Raw genomic sequence first — 26,519 nt, 5'->3', positions numbered from 1 at the left:
TTTATGTAAAAATCTGGTGTGTGTGTGGGGGGGGGGGGTTCCTGTTACAGGTACATTGTGTTATCCATCTGGTGGGAGGTCCCTATTATAGGAGCATGGGGGACCCCCGTTACACATCTGGTGGGAGGTTCCTGTTATAGGTGCATGGGGATCTCCTTTATCCATCTGGTGGGAGTCTGTTATAGGAGCATGGGGAGACCCACCCTTACCCATCCGGATGGGGGTACCTAACAGTCTGGGGAAAGGGCAGGGCTGGCCTTACCATGAGGCAAACTGAGGCGGCCGCCTCGGGCGGGGGACCACTAGGCCCCAGAGTGTAGAAAATTGTGTCTGCTGCTGATGCATATGTATTCTCTCTGCTCTAGATGCACAGAGATGGTGGAGTGCTGTGCTGGAGGATGGACGTCACAAGAGACATAACAGGCAGGAGAAAAGGGGAGAGGGAATAACAGAAAGCAGCAGGGGCTTCAGGGAGAGAGAAGAGGAGGAGCCTCTTATCTACCTCTCTAGTACCCCCAGGAGCCTGGACTGATTAACACCAGCCTCTCACGGAGCTTCCTGTTTCCTGCTGCTTCCCTGAACCCACTTGAGGAGAACAGGCCGTCAACTGCAGTAGTATGAGGCAGTTAGACCCTTAAGACTCTGATATCTTCCCTCACTCAGGCCCTGCTACCAGCTGACTTATTTGTCCCCTTCAATTGAGTTTTGAGAGTTACTATAGCTGGCACAGAACAGCAGTCATGAGTGAAAGAAGAAAATGCCCTCCTGGGCAGCATTCAGAAAAAGAAAGAAAGCAAAGGAAGCTTTTCTATCTAAGCAGGAAGGAGCTCTCCTGAGATACATAGACACAAATATTCACGGTGAGCCTTCTGGCCCCAGTGAGGATGTGGGTGTTGAGGAGATGCCTGATCTTCCAGTTAGTCAGAGTGCAGGTGACCTGGTAGCTATTGCAGCATCCATATCTCCATCACAAATGGATGTAACCATGCACATTCCTGAAGAAAAGTGTAGATCAGAGAAGAGTGTGGTGGAGGCGCAAGAAACAGCTGCTGCTGAGTTTAGTTCCTTAAGTCTAGATGATCCAGGGCTGTGGACCCACTTGAGCAGTAGCCTGAGGGACTTCCTTGTACTGCATGGGCCACAGCAAGTGGAAAAACTTCATGTTCCCCAAAGACAATGAAAATAGAAGTTTCCATCCAACACATTCCTGGCGTGAAATCCCCAATGGTGACTAAGTGGAGAGGCCGTGGCTTATGTACTCAAAACCCCAGAATGCTGTTTTTGTTGCAAACTCTTCCAGTCCCATGTTCCAGCCACATTGCGTTCTACAGGAACAAAGGACTTTCAAAGTTTTGGCCCAAGCAAGGGGGAATGTGGGGGCGCCATTTGAGCGCCCTGCCTCAGATGCCAAAATGTTGTGGGCCGGCCCTGGGGAAGGGGGTTTGTTCATCGCACCTCAGGCACTGGCTGCCTTGGGCCGTTAAACACCCAGCCTTGAATTCAGCACCAGCGTGCCACGTGACGATTCGGTGACGTCACACGACAGGAACGGGCAAGCCGGTACGTGAAGACGTCGCTCACGCGCCGGCCGGGATGAGCCCAGGGCGCAGGGGGATGACGTTTTCGCTCTCTGCGTCTGCGGAAGTGACGCCCGAAGCGGTGGCGGTGGGTGGATCTCGGAGCGGTGGGAGTTGGGTAGCGTCTCTTTTTCCCCAGTCCCGGCTCCGGCTCGGCCTCCCCGCTCCGCCATGTCCGCGCCCGGCAGTGGCGGCGACTTCGGGAACCCGCTGCGCAAGTTCAAGCTGGTGTTCCTGGGCGAGCAGAGCGGTGAGCGGGGCGGGGCCATGGCTGGGGGGCGGGGGGTCGCTCTGTGACTGGGGTGGGGCCGCCGGGGGCGGGGTGGAGAGAGAGGTCGCCGTGCCTGGGCGGGGGTAAACTCGGGGGCGGGGCGGGAGGATTTGGGGGCAGGGTGGAGTCCGGGCGGGGGCGGGGGGACACCCGGAGCTGGGGGCTGAGGCCTGAGGCGGGGCAGACCCGGGAGTGGGGGTGCGGTGTGGCCAAGTGGAAGACTCAGTGACTGCATCGGGGCCCGGGGTGTGGCCCTGTGGGTTTCCGCAGGAGCTGCAATCTTCCCCCTCCGTGATTTCTAGCCTCTCGGGGGTGGGGAGAGGGCGCTGCTGTCATCGTCCTGGTGCTCTTCGCACAAGGCCAGACGCAGATCTGAGCCCTACTCACCATTCCTGGGAATGGCTGGCTGTGTCCCCAGCATTGCTGACCTGGGCTGGTGTGTGGGGTGTCCAGCCAGACTCTCAGCTCTCCAGTCCTTAGCCAGGGATAAGACCTTATCTGCACCACGGAAATCCGCTGTTTTGATGATGACACACTCCTGTCAGCACACTTATAACACGCCTGGTGACCAAGCACAAGTGCCCCAGCCAGATCATCATATGCCTCCCCAAATCCTTTGCTCCAGACACAGTTCGGTCTGTGCCATTTTGGTGACAATGTGGATGGAAGTGTTTGGAGTTATAGTATGAATGTTGCAAATAGTTCTTCTCTTACTCTTCTGCAGTGCACTGGTTGTGATCTTCCTAAATCCAGTGTCTGTCAGCTGTGTCAAGAACTGGGAGTGGACACCCAGAGAGTAGTGCAACTGAAATGGCTTTAGAAATGGCCTAGTGTGGATGGGGGACAAAACTGCACTGGTTCAAAATATGATTCAGTGTAGGCACACTGAACTTTTTATATTAATGGTGGTTCACTCCCACCAGTTCAGTTGTTCAGTGAAGCCCACTGTGTTTGTTTTTGGCATTATCCAGCTTTGCAAAATTCTGCTCACTCACTTTTGAGCAGGTGAGTTTGAAAAAAGATCACTTTTTTATCACAGGATAAGCAAGCAGACTTTTATGTCTTGGCTGGCTAACGTTCGTAACATGTGCGAGGTTGCAATAATATATGCACATATAAAACATTGAGATTATTATTGAGGTTCTTAGTGGGAAGTCGGTCTCTCCACAGGCTGAAAGCTACTGGGTTTAGCTCAGGGGGTTCTCAAACTTTTGTACTGGTCACCCGCCTCCATTGCCCCCTTTCACACAGCAAGCCTCTGAGTACAACCCCCCTTATAAATTAAAAACACTTTTTAATATATTTAACACCATTATAAATGCTGGAAGCAAAGTGGGGTTTGGGGTAGAGGCTGACAGCTTGCAACCCCCACATAATAACCTTGTGACCCCCTGAGGCACCACAACCCCCAGTTTGAGAACCCCCGGTTTAGTGTAATGCCAAATTTCTGGGAGCCGTCTGTGGAGGGTGTTCGTGAGTAGGGTAAAGAGATTTCAGGAATTCCACTCTCTGCACTTTTGGAAGAATTGCATGATCTTAATGCATTTCCACTAGACCGCTTGGGGGAGCACCATGGCCAGGTGCAAACAGTCAGAAAGGGCTTTTCTTGTTGCTCTGCTGAAAGCTCACATTTATGAAGAAGGATGGTCCAGTGGTTAGGGTACTAGCCTGAGGCTCAGGAGACCATGATTCAAGTTCCTGCCCCACCACAGACTTCCTGCATGATCTTTGGGAAGACATTGAGTGTCTCTACCTCGTTCTCATGTGAAATGAGAATAATAGTTTCAGAGTAACAGCCGTGTTAGTCTGTATTCACAAAAAGAAAAGGAGTACTTGTGGCACCTTAGAGACTAACCAATTTATTTGAGCATGAGCTTTCATGAGCTACAGCTCACTTCATCAGATGCATACCGTGGAAACTGCAGCAGACTTTATATATACACAGAGAATATCTCTGTGTATATATAAAGTATATATAAAGTCTGCTGCAGTTTCCACGGTATGCATCTGATGAAGTGAGCTGTAGCTCATGAAAGCTCATGCTCAAATAAATTGGTTAGTCTCTAAGGTGTCACAAGTACTCCTTTTCTTTTTGAGAATAATAGTATTTCCCTACCTCACAGAAGGGTTGCAACTCAAGGATAAATATTTAAAGGTTGTGGCCCCGCCTCCCTAATTTCCCACAATGGTGAACACTGAAATAGATAAAAATAGAAAAAATGTTTAAAAATAAACATGGATATTGTCAGTCAATATTTAAAAAAAATTGAATTCTGTCTAGCGTAATTGCAAGTGCTATAATGTTGCTGTTTCAGATCTGTGTGGCCAGAAATTACCATTTCATAAGTGTTGTTAAACTGTAACTAACCCTGGTTTGGTAGCTATGTACACCAAAATATGGTTAAAGCACTTATGGTGACTTCTGTCCAGCTTTGTAGAACACAATTGCAAAACATGATTATCTCCAAATGTGTTTAAGCAGCTGTTTTTCAGCATAAACGAGGGCTGAAAGGACAGTGTTAAGAAGCTGTATGAGGGAGCATGGTCCAGCTTGGGAAGGCAGTAGAGGGAGGGTCACTGCAGTGTGCGACGTTGGGGTGGTAAAGGAGTACATGAGAAAATCTAAGATCCCATAAGGCACATTTCACAGTGATGGTCTGCGGAGTGCTTGGTTGTCCATGGAGAGCCGATTAGTGCTGGCTCTTTCTCCATTCCGCTACTAAACAGTGCTTTAAGGAAAGCTAAAAATATATTGTTTTCCTAATGTTACTATTTATGTTGGCAATGGTTGTAGTTTCCACAGATAAGTTAAGCAGTTCTGAATGGATAGGAAGGGATCCATATTAAAACGTGGACCCTGTTATGAAACCACTTGATAGCTCCTGTCAAAAAATTATGCCCTTTTCCTATGAAGGGAAAGAGAGGGTGCTCAGAAGCATTGGTGCAACTGAGAAAAGTAGATACAAGTGAAGAAACATAGGGTCTGATTTCACACCTGTTACAAGAAGGTGTAATTCCTATAGATATCTCTAGGTCAAACTCCCTAGTGATGTAAATGGGATACAAGTTGCATATTGGTATTAAATAGCCAAAAAATAGCATAAGTGGTATAGTAGTGTAACTTATATAGCCCACTCTCATCCCCTCCGTTGCAGTTCTGCTTAACCTCTCTCTCTCTCACTTCTGACTCTTCCCCTCACAACAGAGGCATACTTTATCTAGTTCCTCCCATCTTAAAAAAAAATCTTGACCCCAGTTGCCTCTGCAGCTACCACCCCTTCTTCCTTCTTTGTAAACAGAGCAGTCAGTCGCTGTCTAGAGTTACTTTCTAATCTGGTGTTCTTCATCTTACAGTCTACTGAAACTGCTGTTGTGAAAGTCTTTAATTATTTATTCGTAGCCAAAGTTCTGAACCAGTACTCCAGCCTCATCCTCCTTGACCTATCAGCCACCTTTGACATCATAGACCATGCTATTCTTGAAATTTGTCCTCCCTTAACTTCAGTGACTGTTTTCTCCTGGTTCTCCTCCTACCTCTCATTGCTCCTTCAGCATGTTCTTCAAAGGATATCCCCCTTTCAGCTAGTTGTGGGGGGTTCCACTGGACTCTGTTCTTGCTCCTCTTTTCCATCTCTTGATTGTCTCCTCTGCAAACACATTCAGTTGCCATCTCTATGCTTACAACTTGGAGATCATCTTCTTCTCCAGACCTGTCTCCAAACTAAAATCTCAGCCTCTCTCTTACTTCTCATTGTAGTTGTCTAGTCATAAGCTCAAGCTTAACATAGCTAAAACAGAACTCTGGATCTTCTCTCCCCAGTACCTCATTTTTCAATCGCTGTGGACAACACTACTGTTCTGTGTCTCTTGCAGGCCCATCACCTGTGCATCATCTTTGATTCAGACCTGTAGCTTCTACTGATTGTTTCTGCTCAGCGTCTCTGAGATACAGCCTCTCCTATCCATCCACACAGCTAAGACTCTCATCAAGGCTCTCGTCTTGATTACTGCAATATATTTTTTGCTGGCCTTCACAATTGCAAGCATTTACTTCCCTCCCTGGTTCTATAGACCACAGAGGCCTTAGCTGAGCTCAGAATTTACCCCACCTCTTTCTGTCAAGGGTACATGTTTCTTATTGATGGTAAATCCCAGTAAGAGCTCTTAGTTTGCTCAGTGTTTTTCTTCCATCTTCTTAGATCAACCGTGCCACTGGATACCATAAAGATGACCTTCCTGGCAGAGCTTAGCTTGTTTGCCTTCTGTTATCCTACCATTCTGCCACTGAAGCTATTGAGATTTCACATTTATTTTTGGTTCTTCTGTGACTTTCTGCAGTTCCCTATTAGATCTTCTCCACACAAACTTGCCCCACTCATATCCGTTCAAAATATTACTGCAAAGTTCACTTTACTAGCCCATTGTTTTGACCATATCGTCTCTCTCTTTGCATCCCTTTACTGGCTCCCACTTCTCTGTTGCATCACACATGAGCAATTTGTCTTCATTTTCAAGGCCCTTCACGGCCTGTCCCAACCCTCCCTATCATCTCTCATTCACTATTGAGATGTCAGCTCCTGCCTCCGATCAGCCTATGATACCAGTCTCCATTGCCCACTTGTTAAATTTTCAAACAAGCAGCTTCTTGCTTTCTCATGTGCTACCCGTCGTACTTGTGAGGAGCTCCCATAAACATCAACAAAGCTACCTCATTATCTACTTTCAAATCCCTTCTTAAAAAATTCCTCTTGTGTGATACCTTCAAAAAATGATTGGTCTGCTTGTGTGCTGAAGCCACTGCCTATCATGCTACCCAATACTGTCGCCCTGTTTCTTTGTACTCCACACTACCTCTGTCTGTATCCATTTGTTTTAGTTAGTCCCTGCCCCAAACAGTTTACAATCTATCTCATTGTTCTGTTTGTGCGGAGCCTAATACAATGGTGTCCTGGTCTAGGACTGGGGCTCTTAGGTATTACAATACAAATAATTTATACAGATTTGGCATTGTTTTGGGTGAGCAAAATGAATAATTTTTAAATCCCATCCACACTTCAGCTACAACGAAGTTGAGGACCAGGTTACAGTATACTTAGTAATTAACTAGTACAACCTTGAAAATATCATGTGGCTTGGTTAGATCTATTCTGCACTATATTTTAACCACGTTGTGAGTGGGTTCTTTGTCTAAATATTTTGTAGTATAGACAGTTTCTTACAGACCAAAGAAGGTTGTCGCAAGAAGAGCAACAAACGCTGAGTTTGGAAACTTTATCATTTGAATTAACTGTGCTTTGTGGGAAGCATTCTTACTCCTTTTCTGCCACTTGAAAGTAACTTTTTTCTCTCCTCCTGCAGTCGGGAAGACATCTCTGATCACCAGGTTTATGTATGACAGTTTTGACAATACTTATCAGGTGAGTGGGAGCCCAGTAAATGCTTTCTTTTATCAAAGTACATCAAATTCCTTCATTGTTTGGGAAGAACTGACCTTTCAAGAACTGTGATAGAAGCTACATAAACCTGGGATTACATCCCTGACTATCTTGGCTAATAGATATTGATGGACCTATCCTCCATGAACCCAGTTATACTTTTGGTCTTCACAACATCCTTTGGCAATGAGATCCTTAGGTTGACTTTGCATTGTGTGAAGAAGTACTTCCTTATGTTTCTTTTTAAACCTGCTGTCTATTAATTTCATTGGGTGACTCCTGGTTCTTGTGTTATGTGAAGCTAGATGCATGACGTTTCACATAGGTGGGCGCTGACATCTCAGTGCCATGTGGAGATAGGTAAGATGTGAAATCTGTGTAACTCTCCCTCCTTACAGAGGCTACACAGTTCCCTGCCTACACTGAGTTTCCCAGCAAGTCAGACTGCCTAGACAAGTCAGCATGAGCATTTTGCTTTCTTCTCAGAGGCTATAAACAGCATAATTGCCCACGGTTATGAGTTCTCACACAGCCCTTTCTAAGCAAGCACACTTATTCTTAAGGTGAAAGCATTACAGAGGAAACATATTAAACAATAAAAGAACCTACACACACCAATAAGCTTCACCAGAGAGAATTCAACTCCCGCAAAGGCTCTGGCAGGTGATCAGTTCTTCAAACCCCACCAAGGGTTTTTTCTGTGGTTCATAACAGCTGTTAGTTCAGAACAAGCACTCTCATGAATTTGTAGTTTAGGACTTTGATCTTCAGATTCCAGGAATAGGTAATCTGCAGATAATTGGTTTCTCCTCAGGGCATAGCTTCAATAGGTTGGATCAGGAGGTGGGAATTTGCATTCACCTCCTCCCTAGCATTTCCTAGGAAACCCACTTAAGAAGGAACTTTTGGGACAAAATTATCTGGTACTTTGTTTAAAATAGTCCTTTGATGCTCAGAACACTTCCCGGGTTTACGTCACATCTCCTCCCTAAAGAAGTTATGCAATCCTACAATAAGAGATAAGGTTTTCATGTATAATACAAATGGATTCCAAAGCTACTTAAACTTAATTCAATAAGGTCTTGCAAAGATACTGCAGAAAACTTCCCTATCTGTCACTGTTTAAGACACACTCTCATGGACGGATTGAGGCGATAAATGCACATGAACAACCTTAACTGGAAGATTTTTGAGACTAATAAATATAATGCTGTACAAACCAGTATAAGGGGATAAATTGCAGGTTACTGAGACCTTTTTCTTCTTTTCAGGCAACCATTGGAATTGATTTCCTCTCAAAGACAATGTATCTAGAAGACCGCACGGTGAGTGAGGATGCTGTAATTAACCTGGCAAATGCAGTCACAAGAGCCGCAGTTGCCCACGCACACAGTGTTTCTGCCTGGTTCTTCATGCAATGGCCATTCCTCCAAACCCCACAGCAGCCTTCCCAGGGGCAGTGTTTAACAGGAATTGCCAGACTTAGTCAGGCTAGTAATCTGTCTTGCATGGAATCCTGTTGTACTGGCTCAAACCACTGGTCCTGTTTCTGATACTTGCGATACTTGGTGCTTCAGTGGAAGGTCAAAAAAGCACTATGCAAAATGTGTCAAGTTCACAAATCCATATGCTTGAAGAAAAGGGCTGTCTTTGTGTTGTACTCGTTGCTGCTATATCACAGGCATAACATGCACATTCTCAAAAGTGGCTGCAATGCTGCCTTTGGGACTGTCAGTATGAATGAATCTAAGTAGACCAGAGGTGATTCTGCTCTGTGAAGTTACTGAAGATTTCTGAGGATAACAAGGTCAATTCTCACAGGGCAGGTGGCTAGATAAGTCAGTAACATAATTCTAACCTACAACATTCAGATAACAAACATATATATCTGAATAAAGTCAGTGAAGGAAGGAAAATGTTCACTGAAGCAATACAGTTAAGTGTGTCCGCTACATGAGGCCCCTTAGATTCCTCTCTTATTCCTTTTGGTATTCCTATTCCTTTCCTATTAAATCTCAAATGAGTACTCATCACTGGCTGAGCAGGTGAAACTGGCCTTCCTTTGGAGACAGTCGCTGCTCCTGAGGGATGTGATGCTAACCCTTCTGGGTGGGTGGCACTGGGCATGCTGCCTCTGCACCTGATCTTCAAATCAGAGCAACATCCCTCTCTCTGGTTCACTGTGGCAGAGAATGAATTTCCTAACTGCCTTCCTCTCGCATTATCTCCACGGTTAGCTTTCTGAGTCATGTAGGGGTCCACCGGAGGCCATAAAGCCTGTTGAATGCAGGCAAAGATGGTGAAATGGGAGATGAAACAGGAGCAAAAATACCTGCTCTCTGGTTGTCTGCATGTCTTTTCTCACAGGGCCTTGTAAAATCTAACACCAGCCGTGTCTGAGATAAGGCTCTGGCTGCCATGCTTGGATGGAAGCATGACAGGGCCTTGGTTGCACACTGGCCTAATTAACATTTTGGTGCGTTTGATGTATCCTCCCCTCAGAGCTATCCTTGTTCCAGATGCTCAAACTCTAAATCCATCCTGTGTTGCCTGTACCGTGAACAGAAGAAACAACTGTCTCTAGCCCCCAGTGCATGTACTTTTCATTCTCAAAATCAGCCCTAAGTAAATTGCCAAAGAAAAACACACACGGGCTTTCACTGTGGGAGATAGAACACAAACATGCTACTTACAACTCATTGCTTGTTGGGGGGTGGATGAGACACACCAAATTAAATGGAGTGCTAAGGAATCTCATTTACCTTAATGAGTACCCATAACTGTCAGAGCTCCATGTCATAGCTACAACCTCAGCCTGGGAGGATGGATGGAACTTTGTCCTTCACCTCCCAGTATTGCTCACTAACAGGCTGAATTTTCAAGTACAAGTTCAAAGCTTTGGGGCTTCATTCTTCTTCATACTATGAATCTTTAACTTTTGTGTGATCCTGGAATGGAAGAGAGGAATAGGCTGCTGAGGTGTGGAGAGATTTGACCTGGAACTGAAGCTCTGCTTGCCCTCAGCCATCAGAGTGTCTGGGTGCAACTCCCAAGTCAGTGTGATTGGTAGGTTTTTGTAGATTTCTTTAGGGCTTGTGAAAACTGGTCCCCCCTGGCATAACCTTCATCAAGAGGTAAGGAAGAGCTTAGTTTATGGCAGCAATGTCAACTGTTAGATTTCACACCATCCCAAGATAATTTACTGAGTTAGCACAGAGGGCTTGCAGGTAGTCCTGCTTTTTAGGCTCCCATGTAATGGCTTCCAGTGTCTCCTGTTGTATGTATTCCCTCTTTCCACTGTGGGATCCTCTGTTCTGAGCATGAGTGACGGTAGGCCAGTTTGGAGGGTGTTTGGTAACACTATATCAGGAGAGCAAACATCCCAGTTGAAGGTGGCTGGGCCTCAGGCATTATCCTACCTTTTGTGCTTTACACCTTATAATGAGATTAAACAAAGACCCTCTTGGCTTCATAATGAGCTAATCTACAAGAGGCTCCAGGATGATTTAGTCCTTATGTATTAGGTGTGACTGCATACAGCCATATGTAGGTAGCAAGCATTGTGGATAGCCCTGTCCTGTCTGACTGCCAGGATGCAGTGATATAGGTACACGGTCATAATCCATCTCTGGTGGATGTTAGAAGTGATTTTATGAGGGATGTTTTGGTTTTCCACCAAAATAGGGTCTCTCTCACAGGTCAGCAGGTTGGTGTGGAGGTGGAGGCTAAGTGATGGTTCTGCCATGTTGTTTGCGGCCATTGCATGGAAGGGATGGAGAGGTACCTTCATCACTCTTCATTCTCCTGCACTGCATTTTTGTTCCATTTTAACTTTCCTTTGAATGTTTTTGTGTTATTTTTTGCCTTGCAAAATAGCTTTCTTTTTATTTCACTTGGGTTTTGGTTTTATTTTGTTTCCATTTTTCCTGCTCTTCCCCTTCCTCTCCCCCCACATTTTTCCATTTCCCAGATCAGGCTGCAGCTGTGGGACACAGCCGGCCAGGAGAGGTTCCGCAGCCTCATTCCCAGCTACATCCGTGACTCTGCTGCAGCTGTCGTTGTCTTTGACATTACAAGTAGGTACTGAGCCTGAGCTCCTGCAGGGGCCTTGCTGTTAACAGGTGCCCTCTAAGTGGAGGAGACAGCTCTGTTTCTGGAAGGGGCTCCTTTCCATATGGGGTGGGCTAGGCTTGCAGCTAGAGGCCTGCAGGTGTTCTTTGGATGGATCTGCTGCCTCTGAATGAGGTAGCTGAAGTCTCTTCTTTCCCACTTCCAAATGTAATTCTGTCAAGGCTGCTTAGGGAATTAGGAAATCATTGATTTCTGTTTACTCAAATCTCGAACCTTAAAGATGACCTACAAAGGGTGAGTATGTGTGTGAATTGGATTTATGCCTTTTTATATCCCTTTGTGTTATTAAAAAAGGCCTTAAGAGTTTTTCGGATGCTTTTATCTACTTGTTTTAACACTAGAACTTTAGGTTTTCTCTGGACAAGTAGAGCACTAGAAGGAATTTGACAAAGATACCAAAGAAGTGAAACCTGAGTTGGGGGAGTAACTTTTTTTTATTTTCAAACTGTGTGAAACTGCATAACACCAACTTTAAAAACTGCACAATGCATGTCTGGGTTGTCCAAAGAGCCCTCTGACAAAAAGGGAAAGGCAAGACTTAATATTCCTGGCATTTCTAAAGAATAAACAACTTTGAAGGGAAAACACCCATCCATCAAACTTTCTCCAAATTAAAATGGTCTTGTCTATATGGGAGGTGTAAGCTAAGGCGTGAATTTAAATTGATAGTTGTACTGGTATAACCCCTGGGGTAGACACTTATTCCATTATTAAGAGTTCCTTTTCTTGGTTTAGTTTATCACTTGGGAAATCAAAAAGTAATTTATATCGGAAGAAGTGCCCACATGGAGGGTTATACCAGTATAGCTATATGGTATAGACCAGACCTAAGTAAAATAAAAAACACTGCCCCAACAGTTTTTCCTTTGCAGGTTCCCTTAAATCTACAGCTTAGGATACAATATTCTAAATCCGAAGGATTTATGGGTGCGGACTACCTTTACTTTTGTCTTGCACTGTGCTGAGTACATAAATGTTTAACAAGTAAGATCACTTTTCTGTTTGAATTTTCACCAGTGATTTGTAGTGGGGACAAGCAGTTGAGGTCTCTGTAATTTCTAAACTTAGTCCGCTTTGGGAATGATGGTCTGAGACTTCCTTTGGGGAAGGACCTCTGGGGTGGCAGAACATATACATGTAATGTGCCATAGGGCACCATGCAGGAATTTGAGGTTGAAAATGAGGACAAGTCTGCCTTCTGCACATAGACATGGACGTGCTCGGATATACATTGGGAACACCTCTAGCTGAGGTTGGAGTTTGAGAGAAAGGATGCGCACTCTGCCAGTCTGTGATGACATCTCTCCCTCCCTGCTCCTTCCAGGGTTGGATATTGCAAGGGGCATAACATGCCATTCAGCCTGTTCTACAGCAGGCTATGGGAGGCTTGCAGTTCTGTTTGGACTTGGAGTAAAAGATTGTCCTTACACAGCCCCGGCCACAAATGAAATGGTGAGAGTTGGGGATAGGAAGGATGTTACGATTGTTTCCCTTATTCTCCTTACACACACTAAAAAAAAAAAATATGTACATATATGCAGTCTGTCTCCACAGCAACTTCAGTTTCTCCAAACAGGCTTCAATAAGTCAAAACAGTCTAGCAGATCAGCAAAGCTGTGGCACCCCATACAACATACTTGGGTGCCTGCTGAGACAAGCTGGCAGAGCAGGATCAATCCAGAATGAGTGCTTGAACCTCTCAGTAACCTCTTCTAGATACATGGCTGCCACTCATGTTCCCATGTAAGTGAGGCACTACTGGGTTTGGGGCTCTTGTGCAATCAAGCAGGTCCATTTCCTCCATAACAGTGTGGTGCTCCTTCTGAAGTCTGTTACCTTGTACTGTAAGGAAACCAGCCAACTTGTGCATACCAAAGGCTACGAGAGAAATATCTGGATGAGGACCTCTCCTCCTTCCAGAGTAGGGAAGGGGTTTCTCTCTCTACAGCACAACCCTTGTACAGCACTGCTTAGGGTTTTGTGGTGGTACTACTCCCCAGAGACTGGCTGAGCATCAGTTTTTTGACTTCTGGGAGCCACTGGAGGCTAATAAGGTATTGCAGTTAAAATTGTTTTTCTTTGTCTCCTCCCCACCCACCACACACACCCCTTATCCCATCACCTCAGGGTTGTGTTGCTTCTGAAACCGTCTCAAAAACCTTTGTGTGTGTCAGACCATGGCTCAGTGTTGGTGAATTTTTATGCTTGTTAAAACACAAACTGCTTGTTAGTTCAGTGGTTCCCCGTGTTGTTCAAGCAACAGTATTCCTTTACTAGAATGAGATCTTGACTGTACCATCCAATGCCCACCATCTTTGATTCAGTGGTTTATCCTATGGCTATGCTTATGATCACGAGGCTGGAGTTTGGAGCAGCTTAAACTCCATCTTGTTTAGAGCCTGCCTGGGTGAATTGGAGGTGGGCAGCAGCAGTGATGTGCAGACCACCATGGAGGTGCATCATGAAGCTAAGGAATGGGCCTAGGGTACAAGTCAAACCTGAATCTTGAGGGCTCATTTACAGTGTAGCCTAGTGGCTGGGATTCACTGTCCTGGATTTCCTCTGGCACTGGGGGATGCTAGCACAAAGCAATACCCTTTATAGGAGAGGGGAGGGCACCAAGGACATGAACACTTAAATTTAGACCCCATCTCTCTTGAAGCCATAGGGCAATGGAGTGGATTCTAATGCTAGTACCATGGGGGTTTGGAGAGGTATGGTCTGCCAAAGCATCTCCAAGAACAAGTCTCTTCCTAAACAGAATTTGGCAGTCTGCCCTTCCTTCCTTCCTTCATAAAAACTGCCATGTTCATCTTGTAGCTAGTGTTGGGCACTTGCAAGCAACTAACATCATCTTTCAGGCATGAAAGGGCTATTGTTCCAAACTGCGGAGTAATGAGCATTTGTGAGCACATCGAGCCTGCTCAGATACTCCTACTGGGTCCTTTCTGGGGCTTCCTCCAGCTCACACTAAACATGTTGGATCACTGGGAATGTCAGTAGCAGGCTTTTCTCACCCCATCAGACTGTTCAGCTGAGCAGCGCGGCTAACAGGATTACAGTTGGTAACATTTTGGGGAGGGGGAATTTGAGGTGAAACTACTTGATATATTTTATTAAGCATCTGTTCACTCACCGTTGTGGTATCTAGGGGCCTTTTTTGAGCCCTGACACTTCATGTAGGTAGGACACACCTTCAAGCAGGCATAATCACTGTCACTTCTTTCTGACCTCCCAAGAACCTCCTGTGGATGTGAGGGTGGAGTGAGTGGGGGAAGGAGAAATAACATTTTTAAATTGTGGTGTTTCCTGTAGTCCCTTTAATGCTTAGATAGTCTGACTGAGCTAATATGGCTGCTGTGCTAGAGACCAAACTGCCCTCTTCTTACCAAGTAACTAGTGCATGTTTCTGCTTTTCATGTTTTCCTGCAAGGGAGCACTGAATGCAGTTTGTGAGCTGGGGCTTGCTGCGTGTGCTTTTTTTCTTCCTGAAACCTCTTGACCTAAGCTTACGTGAAAATCCCCATTACCCTCTTTTTGGATGCTTGATGCTGAGGAGAATGTAGATGCTATTTCACTGTTGTCTCCTGAAGAAGTTGTCCCATGTCTTTGCATTGAGTATAAATCTGAGAATTGCACAAGGGGCACAGATCTGAGATTCTAGCTCTCTAGACTAGGTGTGTTGGGGAGGCAGCGCATGCTCCTCCCTTGGAGGGAATGGCCAACATGGTAGGTTACTTACTGGCCACCTTCCACAATGTTAAATAGTGTTGGAGGATGCCAGTGGTGTCCTTTTTGGTTGGAATGGCAATAGCCTCAAGGTAGAGCTCATTGGTATGGGGAGCGGGAGGGTGTGAACTTCATGGGACTCCCAGGCACACAGAAGGGGTAATTAAAGTAGGCCTTCTTACAGCCTGAAATAGAACAGCTGGGTTCACTGCTCTTTCTGTGTTCAGGGGGCTGGTCAGCAAGGCAGGTGTCTAGTTCCCAGACTGAGACCTGTAAACAGTTAGTTCTGGCAAATAGCCTTTTCTCTAAAGGACAGTTTCCTCCTTTCTTCTTTCTCTCTCTGCTCTCTCTGCTCTCCCTGGCCTGGTACCAGCAGGTTCGGCTACAGCTTTGGGACACAGCAGGCCAGGAGCGGTTCCGCAGCCTCATTCCCAGCTACATCCGCGACTCCACCATTGCTGTGGTAGTCTATGACATTACAAGTGAGTGGTGCTTTGATGTCTCGTGTTTGAAATGCTACGCTTGAGAGAGGGGCTAGTAAGTGTACAGTCATAAGTTATTGCAGAAAGATAACATTAGAAACGTAACTGTCTCTTCCCTTCTGGGTTGGACAAGAAGCAATCTAAGGATGTCATCTATGCAGTGCTGGGGGAATTGGCAAAGCATAGGGGTAAAGACACAGGTAGTTTTGGAAGTGTTTCATTACCCCCCTGTTTGAAAGAGCCTCTAGTTAATGTGCTCAATCCTCCCCTCTTCACACAGATCTGAACTCGTTCCAGCAAACCTCCAAGTGGATTGATGATGTGCGAACAGAGAGAGGAAGTGATGTCATCATCATGTTGGTGGGGAATAAAACTGACCTGGCAGACAAGAGGTAATGGGGGGGAATTGGTGACCTTGCCAGTTTGATAGCAAGTGGCTGGTATACCTTTTAAGGGGACCACTAACTGTTCTTAAGCCCAGACTACAATGGCCCTTTGGGGCTTAAGTAGCCCGTGATGAGTGAGATTCCCACTGCCCTTGCTGTTTGTTCCATAACATATGTAATAGAATGCCCAAGGTGCTTAGTCTTGTTAGACGGTACAAATAATCATGGTTAGAACAAAGTCAACTGAAAACGCTTCCCAGCCTACCAAAACCAAGCACCTGCTCCACACTGTTTGGTACAAAACATGCTGTTAATAGGAAGATAAGACTGAAAAAGTAACTTCGCAAAAGTCAGGAAATTCTGGTCCCCACAGCAACATTAAGTGGGTCTTTGTGCATGGCAAATGTAAGAGGCCCTGTCAAGTCGTCTTTGGTATCAGATGTAGGTGTGTGGAAAACAGATTTTACAAAATCTGAGATCAACAGAGAGGCTTCCTACAAAACAGAATTCCCTGCAGTAGCACAGCAGTGCAGTGTTTGGAACCAGCAAATGAAACAAACTCAGAATTAACAGAAGTGAATCTGGCCACTCTCAACTGTCCAAAATGAGACAGGTAAAAAGTGAGCTTGACTCTTCAAACTCAGTCAGGTTTACTAATATAAAACGCTACTCGTATGTTAAAGAAAGCAGTTCAGTTTTTGAAAAATATTTTAAACGTGACGGTGTCACTTCAACACGTGTAGCAGGGTAGTTGGCCTCTGGTCCCCTAGGATGCTTGCATTCTTTAATCTCTTAACTTCAGATTCTTATCCTTAATGTTGAATTCAAGCTTATGGCATTAATTGAAATTTACTTTCTATGAAGGACAAAGTGCACTGAGATTCAAATGTCACATAACTACCCTTGTGATGGAACAATAGAAATATGGTAGATACAAATAGCGGCTGTGCCTTTATTTCATGATGGATAACCTCTTAAGCATGTTTGCTCATGTATATCAAGTGCTAGGCACCTCGGCACATTGTTAATGAGGGAAAAATTAGACTGCGCAGTATTTTTTTTAACTACTAATTTCAAAACAGTTACCTTCAACTATGTCAAAAGCACTAACTTTACGGAGTTCTGGTCCATGGAAAATTTGCTTCTAGTTAACCTATTTGCGTTATTGGTGTACAGTAAAAATCTAAGTTGCTGAACTGGGGTAAACACTTGGAACTCTCACAGCCAAATGTAGTCTTGCCAAACTAAAGCCATTCACTCCAGGCTGCACACAAGATACTTCTGTTTGCTGGGTGAGGCTCCAGCCGTAAGAGGAATTTAAACAGAAATGCTCTGTCAAAAATAATTCTTTCACTGGTATGGTAGCCATGCTAGAAAAATTGTAAACATTCAGCCAAACCCCTTCAGTTGGCTATTTAATTTCCTCTGCTTTGATGTAAGGCTCAACAAGATGTCTGACTGTACAACTCGGTTAAAGGGGTATTTGTAATACTTTAGAACTTTTAAATCTGCTTTTTATTTTACCATTTCCATGAAGTATAAAAATCATTTTAGAGTTTAGCGCTTGCATTCTCTGCTTCCCCCATTGTGTTGGTGTTACACAGTGCTCATGTGACATGATACTCAACCTTGCAAGTGCATATTGCTGCCATGAGTCTCATTTTCTCCTTGGCCCTTGTCTTCCCTTACCACTTCCCCTTCACTATCGAGAACATGCCTTGCTGCTGTGTTCAGCTTTCTAGCCCCACTGGGAAGAGCATATACAGTTCTGTTAAACCATCTAGCAGTGAGTTAATCACAGAGGCTAGGCTCCTACTCACCTTAGTACTTGGGCTACTGACAGATGCTCTGTGTCAACTGAACTAAGCCATTGTCATGTTTACTTCATGCCAGCAACTCTAATTCATTCCCCTGTTGCTCTCCTATAGTTCTGTTTTCAAAGCTCCTTTCTACCAAGGTTACTCTACAGAGTCCCAGCTTCAGTGGATGCCACCATAAATGATGCATTACTACCATACGTTCCAGGAACATTGAAAACTCTTCCCACCCAGGAACAACTTAAACTAGGTTGTAATTAACACACACCAAATGCTCTGGACTGAGAAATCTGCCTGACAAGGATTCCAGGCTGCCTCACTTTGGATCAGCCAGGGAAAGTGACTAGATAAAACATGAGAACCATGCTTTATCCACAATAATGCTATGACCTGAGCAATTAGTACTTTATGTCCTTCCTCGGTTCCCAGAATAACATCAGTCATCTGGCTCTTAGATTTTGGGCTTTCTAATTTTTAATAAGCTTGTGAAATCTGCCACTCTTGTCATTTTCCAGTGCTGGAAAAAGACACAATAGGAACCTTATCAGTCATCCTCCCCAGGATGACAGATGGGACAGATATGTAGGGCACCCTGCGTATGCCAGCTCATCATTTGTACCAGCCTTAACAAAAAAGCCAGAGACTTTGCCATGCTTGCAGTATACCTGTGGTTGGACTGCATGTGGCATTAGATATTCCCACCCCGTGGGGTAATCTCAGTGGTATCAGATGCTTTGCTTATGAGCAAGCTAATGTGATCTAACACCTGAAACTCTGGTCAAAGCAAGAACCTGCCTTGTCGTGTCTAGAGTTTTAGGTGTTCAGATCATGTTGGTTAGTTAAAATACTGCACCTCTAATCCTAAACTAAACAAAGCCCCAGTGTCAGTCTGAGCCTGGCCATGACTTCTGTGTCTTGATAAAGTCCTCAGGAAACTGTTAGCCCTTTGGGAGAACCAGGTACTGTCCTCTAAGCTGTAGTGTCAAACATGTTTGAAGAGTTGAGCTATTTATTTAATTTGTCATTTTATTTTGTGTAGCCTGTATGTTTTCTTTCCATGCTAATGTTTCAGTTGCTGGCTAGTTCCTTTGTAGTTTTCTTTTAATTTCTACTACCATTTCTGTCTAGTTTTCTTTTGTTTTGGTTTCTTTTCTGTGATTTGTTCTCGTTGCTGTAGACAGGTTTCTATAGAGGAGGGCGAGAGAAAGGCCCAAGAACTGAATGTGATGTATATTGAAACCAGTGCTAAAGCAGGATATAATATGAAACAGGTATGTACAGGGCATTGGTCAGGGATGCTCTTGCAGGTGCTTTGCTTCCAAGCAGCAGCTCAGTACTTGCTGTTGAATTTCACCTCCTGCTGGAGCCTGCTGGAGCCTTCCTATCACCTTACGGAGTTTCCTTCTGTTGACTTGGGGGACTTGCTTTTTGCATGGCTGCACACTGATTCTGTTGCATTAGGTACAGCTGAAGAGGTTCCTTCCTTCCCCCACAAGAAGGCTATGAATGAGACTTAAGTGTGTTGTTACATGAAACTCAGCCGGTGCAGACTCATCCTTATTGGTTATTATAATCTACATATTCCCTCAGCTGCTCATTTGGGTTGGTCCCTTCTTAGCTGGAGCATAAGAAGGTAAAGGGAGGGAGGGGCGTAAAGGCTCAGAAGCCCTACGGTCTCCCTTCTTGGACGATGCTCTACTGTTAAAACCCTTTACTGAAGAGTGTTTCAGTCACAGAAGTCTGTAACTCATGCCTTCTCTCTCCTGTCTGTTCTTCCTTCTCTTGCTCTTTCTTTCCTGTTTGCATCTGTCTGTCCAGGCAAATCACTACGGAAGAAGGTGAGCAGAGAGCCAAAGAGCTGAATGTGATGTTTATTGAGACAAGTGCGAAGACTGGATACAATGTGAAACAGGTAGAGCAGCACTGTGCCCTCAGGATGCAAATTCTGCACTTTTTCCACTTCACTGTGATTAGGGAGATGAGCTGCTTTATGGGTTTTGTGCTGCATCAAATCTTCACTTCCCACTTTACTCTCTGCCTCCATATTCCCAGCCTCTGAAATTCTTCCCTTTAGGCAATCAGTGTGTCCTTTAAATAGAAGCGGCTCCCTCTCTTGCCAAGCCAAGGGTGGCTCATTCAGGTAGAATGCTAAGGGATCCTGTCAGCAGCTGATGTACCCTGTTCCCAGACCTGTGACACCAACAATACTTGTTGCATATACTGATATGCTAAAGTATGTCAGAGCTTTGGAACCAAATCACCTGTGTTCTCTTCAAATTACAGCTAAATTAGTGTCTTGTGGAATTTCCTTTCCCAGGTGGTGGTTTCTGCTGGGACAGAATTAAACCTTGTTCCACATTTACTTTGAAGTACACCCAACATCATTGCTGTCAGGACATTCTTCATCTCTGATTTGCACTAGTCACAACATGCTGCAGGGCAACAGGTTTGGCAGGAAACCTCACACTTGGGTTTGGGGACTTCTCAAACTAACTTCATTTTACTCTTTAACTAGATTACTCTGCATTAATGTAAAATTCTGGGCCTAATCTACTTGATAGCATTGCTTTATTTGCCTAGCAGAATTTGTAATGCATGAATTTCTGTCATTCTCTAGTGCTGCAAGGTAAGTCCAGCTTTGTGTGTCCTGGGCACAATTACCATGCTGCACCTGAGGCACTGTTCATGATTTGTCTAAGGTAGGGAAGGAAGAACATGGATAGATAGAAAAGAGTCTGTCCCTAAAGGCTAATGTGCAGCACTCTCAAGTCAACCCCTCTACTCCTAGCTCACTGCCTCAGAGCTTGGATTTCTTTTAACTTAAAGGGTAGACTTTTAAACACCATGTCAAACACCATGTCCCTAGAATCCTGAGCTCATTCTGGAACAAACTAGATCAGTTTAGTGGTGGATAGCACTGTCCAGTAACAAAATCAATAATAGCTATGCACAGAAGCAGTGGGGTTGGAATGGTAAATTGCTGCCTCTGACTTGCTTCCCTGTTGAGTGGAGGATGGAATTATTAGCCAGCTGGCTCTTAACATCGTGGCATTTTGTGGAACAATGGTCTGGTACATTTAAAGAAATAAAAAAGCTGAAGCAAAATCCTGCACCAGAGGTGTGCTTTGTAGATATTCAGTAGCTTACTAAACTTGATAAAATGTTTGGACTGGGGTTGAATAAAGTCCTTAGAGATATTCCTGTGAGGACTATGTTAATTACTGCAGTGCTGGCTAAAATGTGTATATAACTCTTAGCAAAACCTTGGCTTTCCAACAGCAGCTGTAGAGAGAAAATTGGGTTTTTAATCATTTACTTTCTTTGACAAGTTCTGCGTTCACCTGTTGCTTTGGTTGCTGCCTTTCAGCTTTTCCGCCGTGTGGCTGCTGCCTTACCTGGGATGGACAGCACACCCGAGAAGAGCAAAGAAGACAGTATCCTTGTCTGCTGTGCAGTCACTTTCTTATTTCAAGAGTTAGCAAGGTTTCCTTGTTGCCAGGTCTGGCTGCTGTCCTTGACAGATTGAAGGCAGTCATGGACCTTGATTCAGTTGCATCACTGTAAAGCATAAGTAGCCTTTATATTGTAATGCTCACCTGCATGTGTAAACTGAGGATCTGCAGCCAAATGTCTTGGCCACTTGCACCACTGGGGCCAGTATTGAGCTTTTGCTGTTTAGGCTTGGTGTGAAATGTGTTTTTGATTTGTAATGATTCAGTATGGTCTAATCTTTTCTGATTCTGTATTCTGCATGCCTTGGGCCATACAGACCTCCTTCTGACTGGCTTGTCCCCTTCAAAGTGCTGAGTGAGGGCAGTTCCCCCACTGTTGCGCATCATGTCTGCTTTTCAGTGTACATGCTCTGTTAATGCATCTTCCCTTCTCCGGAAGGGTGACTGAGAGGCTATTCAGAATTACAGGAGAAAGAACTGCCAAGTGGGGCTTAGCTAGAACCCATCAAACTGAGCTCCTAAATGACTGTCTCAGACTGAAGGGCAGGAACATAGCCTCTGCCAAAGCAACAGTCCATAGAAATACATTACTTGCCCATGTATCCAGTTAATGCTCTAACAGCAACTGGTGACTCCATATGTGCACACACTGGTAATATAGCATGGGGTGGAGACAGTCAGTTGTTCTTGAGAAGCATGCTTTGTGGGGCTAGTGGTTTGCCATGGGCTATTTATGGAGAAAGACCAGTTCAGATTTATAGTGAAAATGCCCCAAATCGCAGGTCACACTAGTTTAAAGCTACAGGTAGTTGCTAATATGTTGTAGTCAAAGTGCTGGCTTCTATCAAGCAGAGTAGGTGCTGTACTGGTCAGTGCATGCTGGTTCAACTGTGTTATCACAGCAACCTTGGTTGTCAGATGCTAAATCTATAGCTGTCACTTCAGTACTTCTTCCTAGCCTCAACCTTCACAAAGGCAGCAGCTCTCTACCAATGCCTTCAGCCAGCTGTTGGTTCTGGAGATGTCTGCTTCAACAAACAAACCTCATAGTTCCTGGCATTGATGCCTATATACCAAGCCACCTAGGTGGCTGTACTTGTTACCCGGTTCTTAACTGTGGAAACCCCAATTTTACTCCTGGGTTAGGTAAGGTCTGTGCTTTGTCCTGTGTGCTCTACTGGACTTAAGTTGTATTGTGATGCTTTGCCCATGACGCTGGCCAGGTGGCTTCCTTAACTTGTCTTCTACAGTGATTGACATCAAGCTAGAGAAACCTCCTGAGCAGCCAGTAACGGAGAGCGGCTGTTCCTGCTAAAGTGCCCATTGTATAGCAACACTTTCCCTGATTGGCCAGTCTCACTGAAGAGCATCACTTCTCATTGGCTAGGCAAATCTACTTTTTGTGAACTGAAGAAACAACTAATCAATCTACTAAGTGAGCGAGCTCCCTGTTAGCTGGTGGGGAACAGCCCTGGCTGCCCCTCCTATTGCATGGTATGAGCCCTGAGTGCAGAATGAATGTTATGTCCTCTTTTAGTTGTTGCACTTTGGCACCATGGTGCCCTTTACTCCATCCCACACCTTGGGCCTATCTGCACAGGTGTATTTTCCTGTGAATGCAACAAAAAACCTGCCACGTAAGGGAAATAAAGCTGGGGGGTTGTTTCTCCACCTCCCTAATTGCCTTGCATCTTAACCAGTTTTCCTTCCACTCCAGTAATGTTTTCTCTCCCACACCCCACTTCCTTTTATTTTTTCCCCTTCAGCGGCTTCTCCTTTAAAACTAGTCACAATTTGATTTGGCCTTGTCTGTTTTGAGAGTTGGGGGTGATCTGTTCTCCATGTCTGGCTTCCTTGAGAGGGTGCACAGTACAGGCCTCCCAGTCCTTCCCTCCTGTGGTTAGTCTGAGCCAATTCCTGAGTCTTCTCTTTTGAGGTTTGGGAGAAGGAGCTTCCCAGCCCTCCTCACTTCCCACATCAGTGTGAGAGCTGAGCCCTGGACATTCTACTCCCAATCTGCTCTAGCACAAGCCACTGATCTTCTTTGCTCCCTTTGTCCTGTGGTGGGTAAAATTCCCCAGGATCACTGGCTTCAGCTGGATTCTTTGCCCTGGGGAATGTCGTCAGCTGCAGGGGAGGAGGGTAGACAGACTTGCTGGAGCATTCAGTCGCTGTGGGGGATCCTGCCTGACTTCATCTGTTGATGACCTGGGCTCTATCTGTAGGCTGCAGATGAAATCTAGAATTTATCCCTAGGATGTCAGTATTAGGACTGGGCATCCCGGGTCCCATTCTGGTTCTCTTCACCTGCAGACATACTGGGAATCTCCTTTTTCTTGTGGAACATGCACAGTCTACTGTCTGCTAGCCAGACATAAGATACAAGCTACACAGTTACTAGTTATACAGAAATGGGGCTTGCACTGCAGAAGTGGCTCAGTCCAGTGCCAGCAGCTTCAACCGATGTGGTGGAAGGGCAGCTGAGCATCTCGTATTCCACTAGATTGAATCTGGGTGACAGCAGTTTTACTCTTTTAACTATCTAGTGTGTTGCCTATGAAAAAGAACATGACTACCCTCAACCTTGCAGCTGCCTTTCCCGGAGAACCTCCCCAGCCCTGTATGTGGGGAAGATGCTAGGTCACAACATTCCCAACACTGGGACAAGCAGTAGGATGGCTTTGTTCCCACCTTCATAGGACGGAAGATGGGATTAAATAAAGGGAAATGTTGCTTTTTGTGGCTGCTTCTGTTCCATTAGCTTGGGTTGAGGGAACGTCTCCTAGTGACTCTTATGATAGTTTTAAAGGGGATTTTTTTAAAAAGTAATTTTTGCCTCTGTGCCCACCCACAACCCTGCTGTGATCAGACTTGTCCATTGGCTGAGAGGAAAGTACAAGGAAGAGATGGAGAAGTCCTGGTAGACCATCCATTTGACCACCTGGTCTGTGTAGTGGTGTCAGGGTACATCCTAAAGAAAGGGTAGAGACAGTGCAGTAGAACAGGGGCTTAGGCGGTGTGCATCAGCATAAATTTTATTTCCTCTGGTATAATGCCTGGTTGGTCACCACTTCAGCTATGTACTCTTTGTGTGAACCTTGTGATCCTATCCAGGAAGAGGAATGAACTGTCACTCTTACCTGGATGAACTAACTTGAACCCTGATAGCTGGGAGCACCCAACTCATGATGCCAGGGCTGGCTTTTCTGGTTGTGTTTACTTAATGGCCCTGGAGCACCCTGCTACTGGTTAAGGTAGATACATTTGGTATGTAGTCAGCATTGTCCCTTCCTCTCCATGTGAGTTGACCTGCAGGGAGAAGCTGGGATGTTTTGTTCTTTGTTTTCTCCTTCCTATTCTGGAGTGTTCCCCTTTTCCTACCTAAAGCTCTCAATGGCCTAGTCTGAGTCGTTTAGAACCCACCCCCAGGGTGAAGCCCTGGCCCATACTATGTATATACTCCCTGTTGTGTGGGAATTGCTGATGTTCTGTCAGTGTGTCTGTGTCTGCAGTAGAACAGGTTCCGCTCTCCCCTCCTTACAGGCAGACATACCCTGCCACTGTGTTGTATTGTTCTCTCGAGTCACTGGACTTTCTTTTTTTGGGGTGGGGTGGGGTGTAGGAGGGGGAGAATAAGTAAGCGGGAGGGAAAACCTAGTGAAATAAAATAGTTCACTTTCCACTGCCTTCCCTATGAATGTGCATAATAGTGAGTGTGTGTCTCTGGCCCTGCTGTCTCCTAGCTGTTAGCCAAGTAAGTGTGACTATTAATATGAATAGCGACTGTCTGACCACAGCCGTCTATCACACTAAATAAAGTTATTTCACCAACACCTTTTCTATGTTTGTTTTGGGGAGAGGACTGCTGCTGCCACCATTTACTTTACTCAGAGCCCCTGCTCATCAAAGGCCAACACCAATTTATCTGTGGAGGAAACAGGTAACAGGCTGTCCCATCTAAATGCATTCTTCAGCTATAGATGTTCTGTGACGCTGAAGGGTTGTCTGGGAAATGTCTTCTGGATTCTTTATACATCTCAGAAAGAACCTACCACTTTGGCCTTTGGGATATTTTAGTCATTGTTTCTACCTAGAAGTTCTACAGGCAGTAGTGCACTTAAGTCCTATACCTGTTCATTCTGATAAGACCCATACATACAAAAAGTAAATGACCCAGTTTCATCGAATCATAGACTATCAGGGTTGGAAGGGACCTCAGGAGGTCATCTAGTCCAACCCCCTGCTCAAAGCAGGACCAATCCTCAGTTTTTGCCCCGGATCCCAAAATGGTCCCCTCAAGGATTGAGCTCACAACCCTGGGTTTAGCAGGCCCATGCTCAAACCACTGAGCTATCCCTCCCCTCTCTTTCATGTGAACTATGAAAGAAGGCCTAGTAGTTATACAGTTTTAAAGCACTCTACAAACCAGTTGCAAACAAAGTATTGTGTACTTTACAGATAGGGAAGCTAAGGCTCTAAGAGAAAACTACAGTGCCCTCAGATGATAGTTAGTTATAGGCTTGGGATCCCAGAGTCCTGACTCCTCCCAGCCCCAGTATCCATTGTCTCCTGCTTTAACCAGTATGTACCACTTTTTTGGGAAGAAAATTCGTATGTGCCAGTTGCCAAAGGACAAGGGAAGGAGAGGCAGAAATGTTTGCTCATTTCCAAGCAACCCCTGACAATCAGAGTAGGGGGGTGCTAGCAATAAGTAATAGGTGCTGCTGACACTAAGAAGCCTGCTGATCTAGTCTAGCTAAGACCTGTCAGTTGTCTTCCATCATGCTGTGAAGTCAGATAAGTCAATGAAGAGTGAAAACACAAACGAGAAACTTTTTAAAGTACTTATCAGGGCCCATGTAAACAGCTAGCTCCCTATGGGGTCTATTGTGTGCTTGCAATGAGTGAAACTCAAATGAAGAAGGGATTTGTGCAGTAGGAAGTTGGGATTGCTGCAAGGTTGCATACTGTAGAAACATGGTACTGTCATTGATATTTCCACTCCTGGCTGAGGGATATTGCTCCCCTTGGGAAGTTACAGTTGAACAAATTTAACATTTGGAGATGCTCCTTTAGTCTGTTTTTGAAGACTTGAAGATGAGTGAGTGAGGGGGAGCATTGGAGAATTCATTTCAGTATCACCCAACCAGTGAGGAAAGCATCCCTCTGAACAGCAAAACCCAGACTTTGTGTGGCAGACATCCTTTTCAGCCATGGGTTGGGTCCTACCAGTGAACTG

The 26,519-nt window shown here is 45.1% G+C and overlaps 1 protein-coding gene across 13 annotated transcripts; it reads left to right on the top strand.

The window, feature by feature from the left end:
* The first annotated feature begins 1,543 nt into the window (after positions 1–1,543).
* Positions 1,544–25,111, top strand: RAB41 (RAB41, member RAS oncogene family). 13 transcript variants are annotated; one of them, XM_077825701.1, is made up of 8 exons: positions 1,631–1,827; positions 7,207–7,265; positions 8,555–8,608; positions 15,520–15,625; positions 15,906–16,017; positions 19,006–19,099; positions 21,196–21,262; positions 22,531–25,111. In XM_077825701.1, exons 1-8 carry the CDS (start codon positions 1,749–1,751, stop codon positions 22,593–22,595), a joined length of 636 nt encoding a protein of 211 aa, XP_077681827.1. In that variant the 5' UTR covers positions 1,631–1,748; the 3' UTR covers positions 22,596–25,111. The 13 variants fall into 13 exon arrangements, 7 of the variants coding, with proteins under 7 accessions (XP_077681820.1, XP_077681821.1, XP_077681827.1 ...); XM_077825700.1 differs by lacking the exon at positions 19,006–19,099 and adding an exon at positions 19,647–19,740 and having other exon boundaries at positions 1,634–1,827; positions 15,517–15,625; XM_077825696.1 differs by lacking the exon at positions 15,520–15,625 and adding an exon at positions 11,254–11,359 and having other exon boundaries at positions 1,634–1,827.
* The last annotated feature ends 1,408 nt before the right edge of the window (positions 25,112–26,519 follow it).

Source organism: Eretmochelys imbricata, chromosome 9 (genome assembly GCF_965152235.1).
Source record: "Eretmochelys imbricata isolate rEreImb1 chromosome 9, rEreImb1.hap1, whole genome shotgun sequence".
In the NCBI taxonomy this organism is placed as follows: Eukaryota; Metazoa; Chordata; order Testudines; family Cheloniidae; genus Eretmochelys; species Eretmochelys imbricata.
This window is presented reverse-complemented; position numbering and strand designations above follow the sequence as displayed.

Coding starts and splice junctions, on each gene's coding strand:
- RAB41 (XM_077825694.1), top strand. CDS start 1,615: ATGACGTTTTCGCTCTCTGCGTCTGCGGAAGTGACGCCCGAAGCGGTG. Junction 11,360..15,905: donor CGTTGTCTTTGACATTACAA/GTAGGTACTGAG, acceptor CTCTTCACACAG/ATCTGAACTCGTTCCAGCAA. Junction 19,741..21,195: donor CTGGATACAATGTGAAACAG/GTAGAGCAGCAC, acceptor GCTGCCTTTCAG/CTTTTCCGCCGTGTGGCTGC.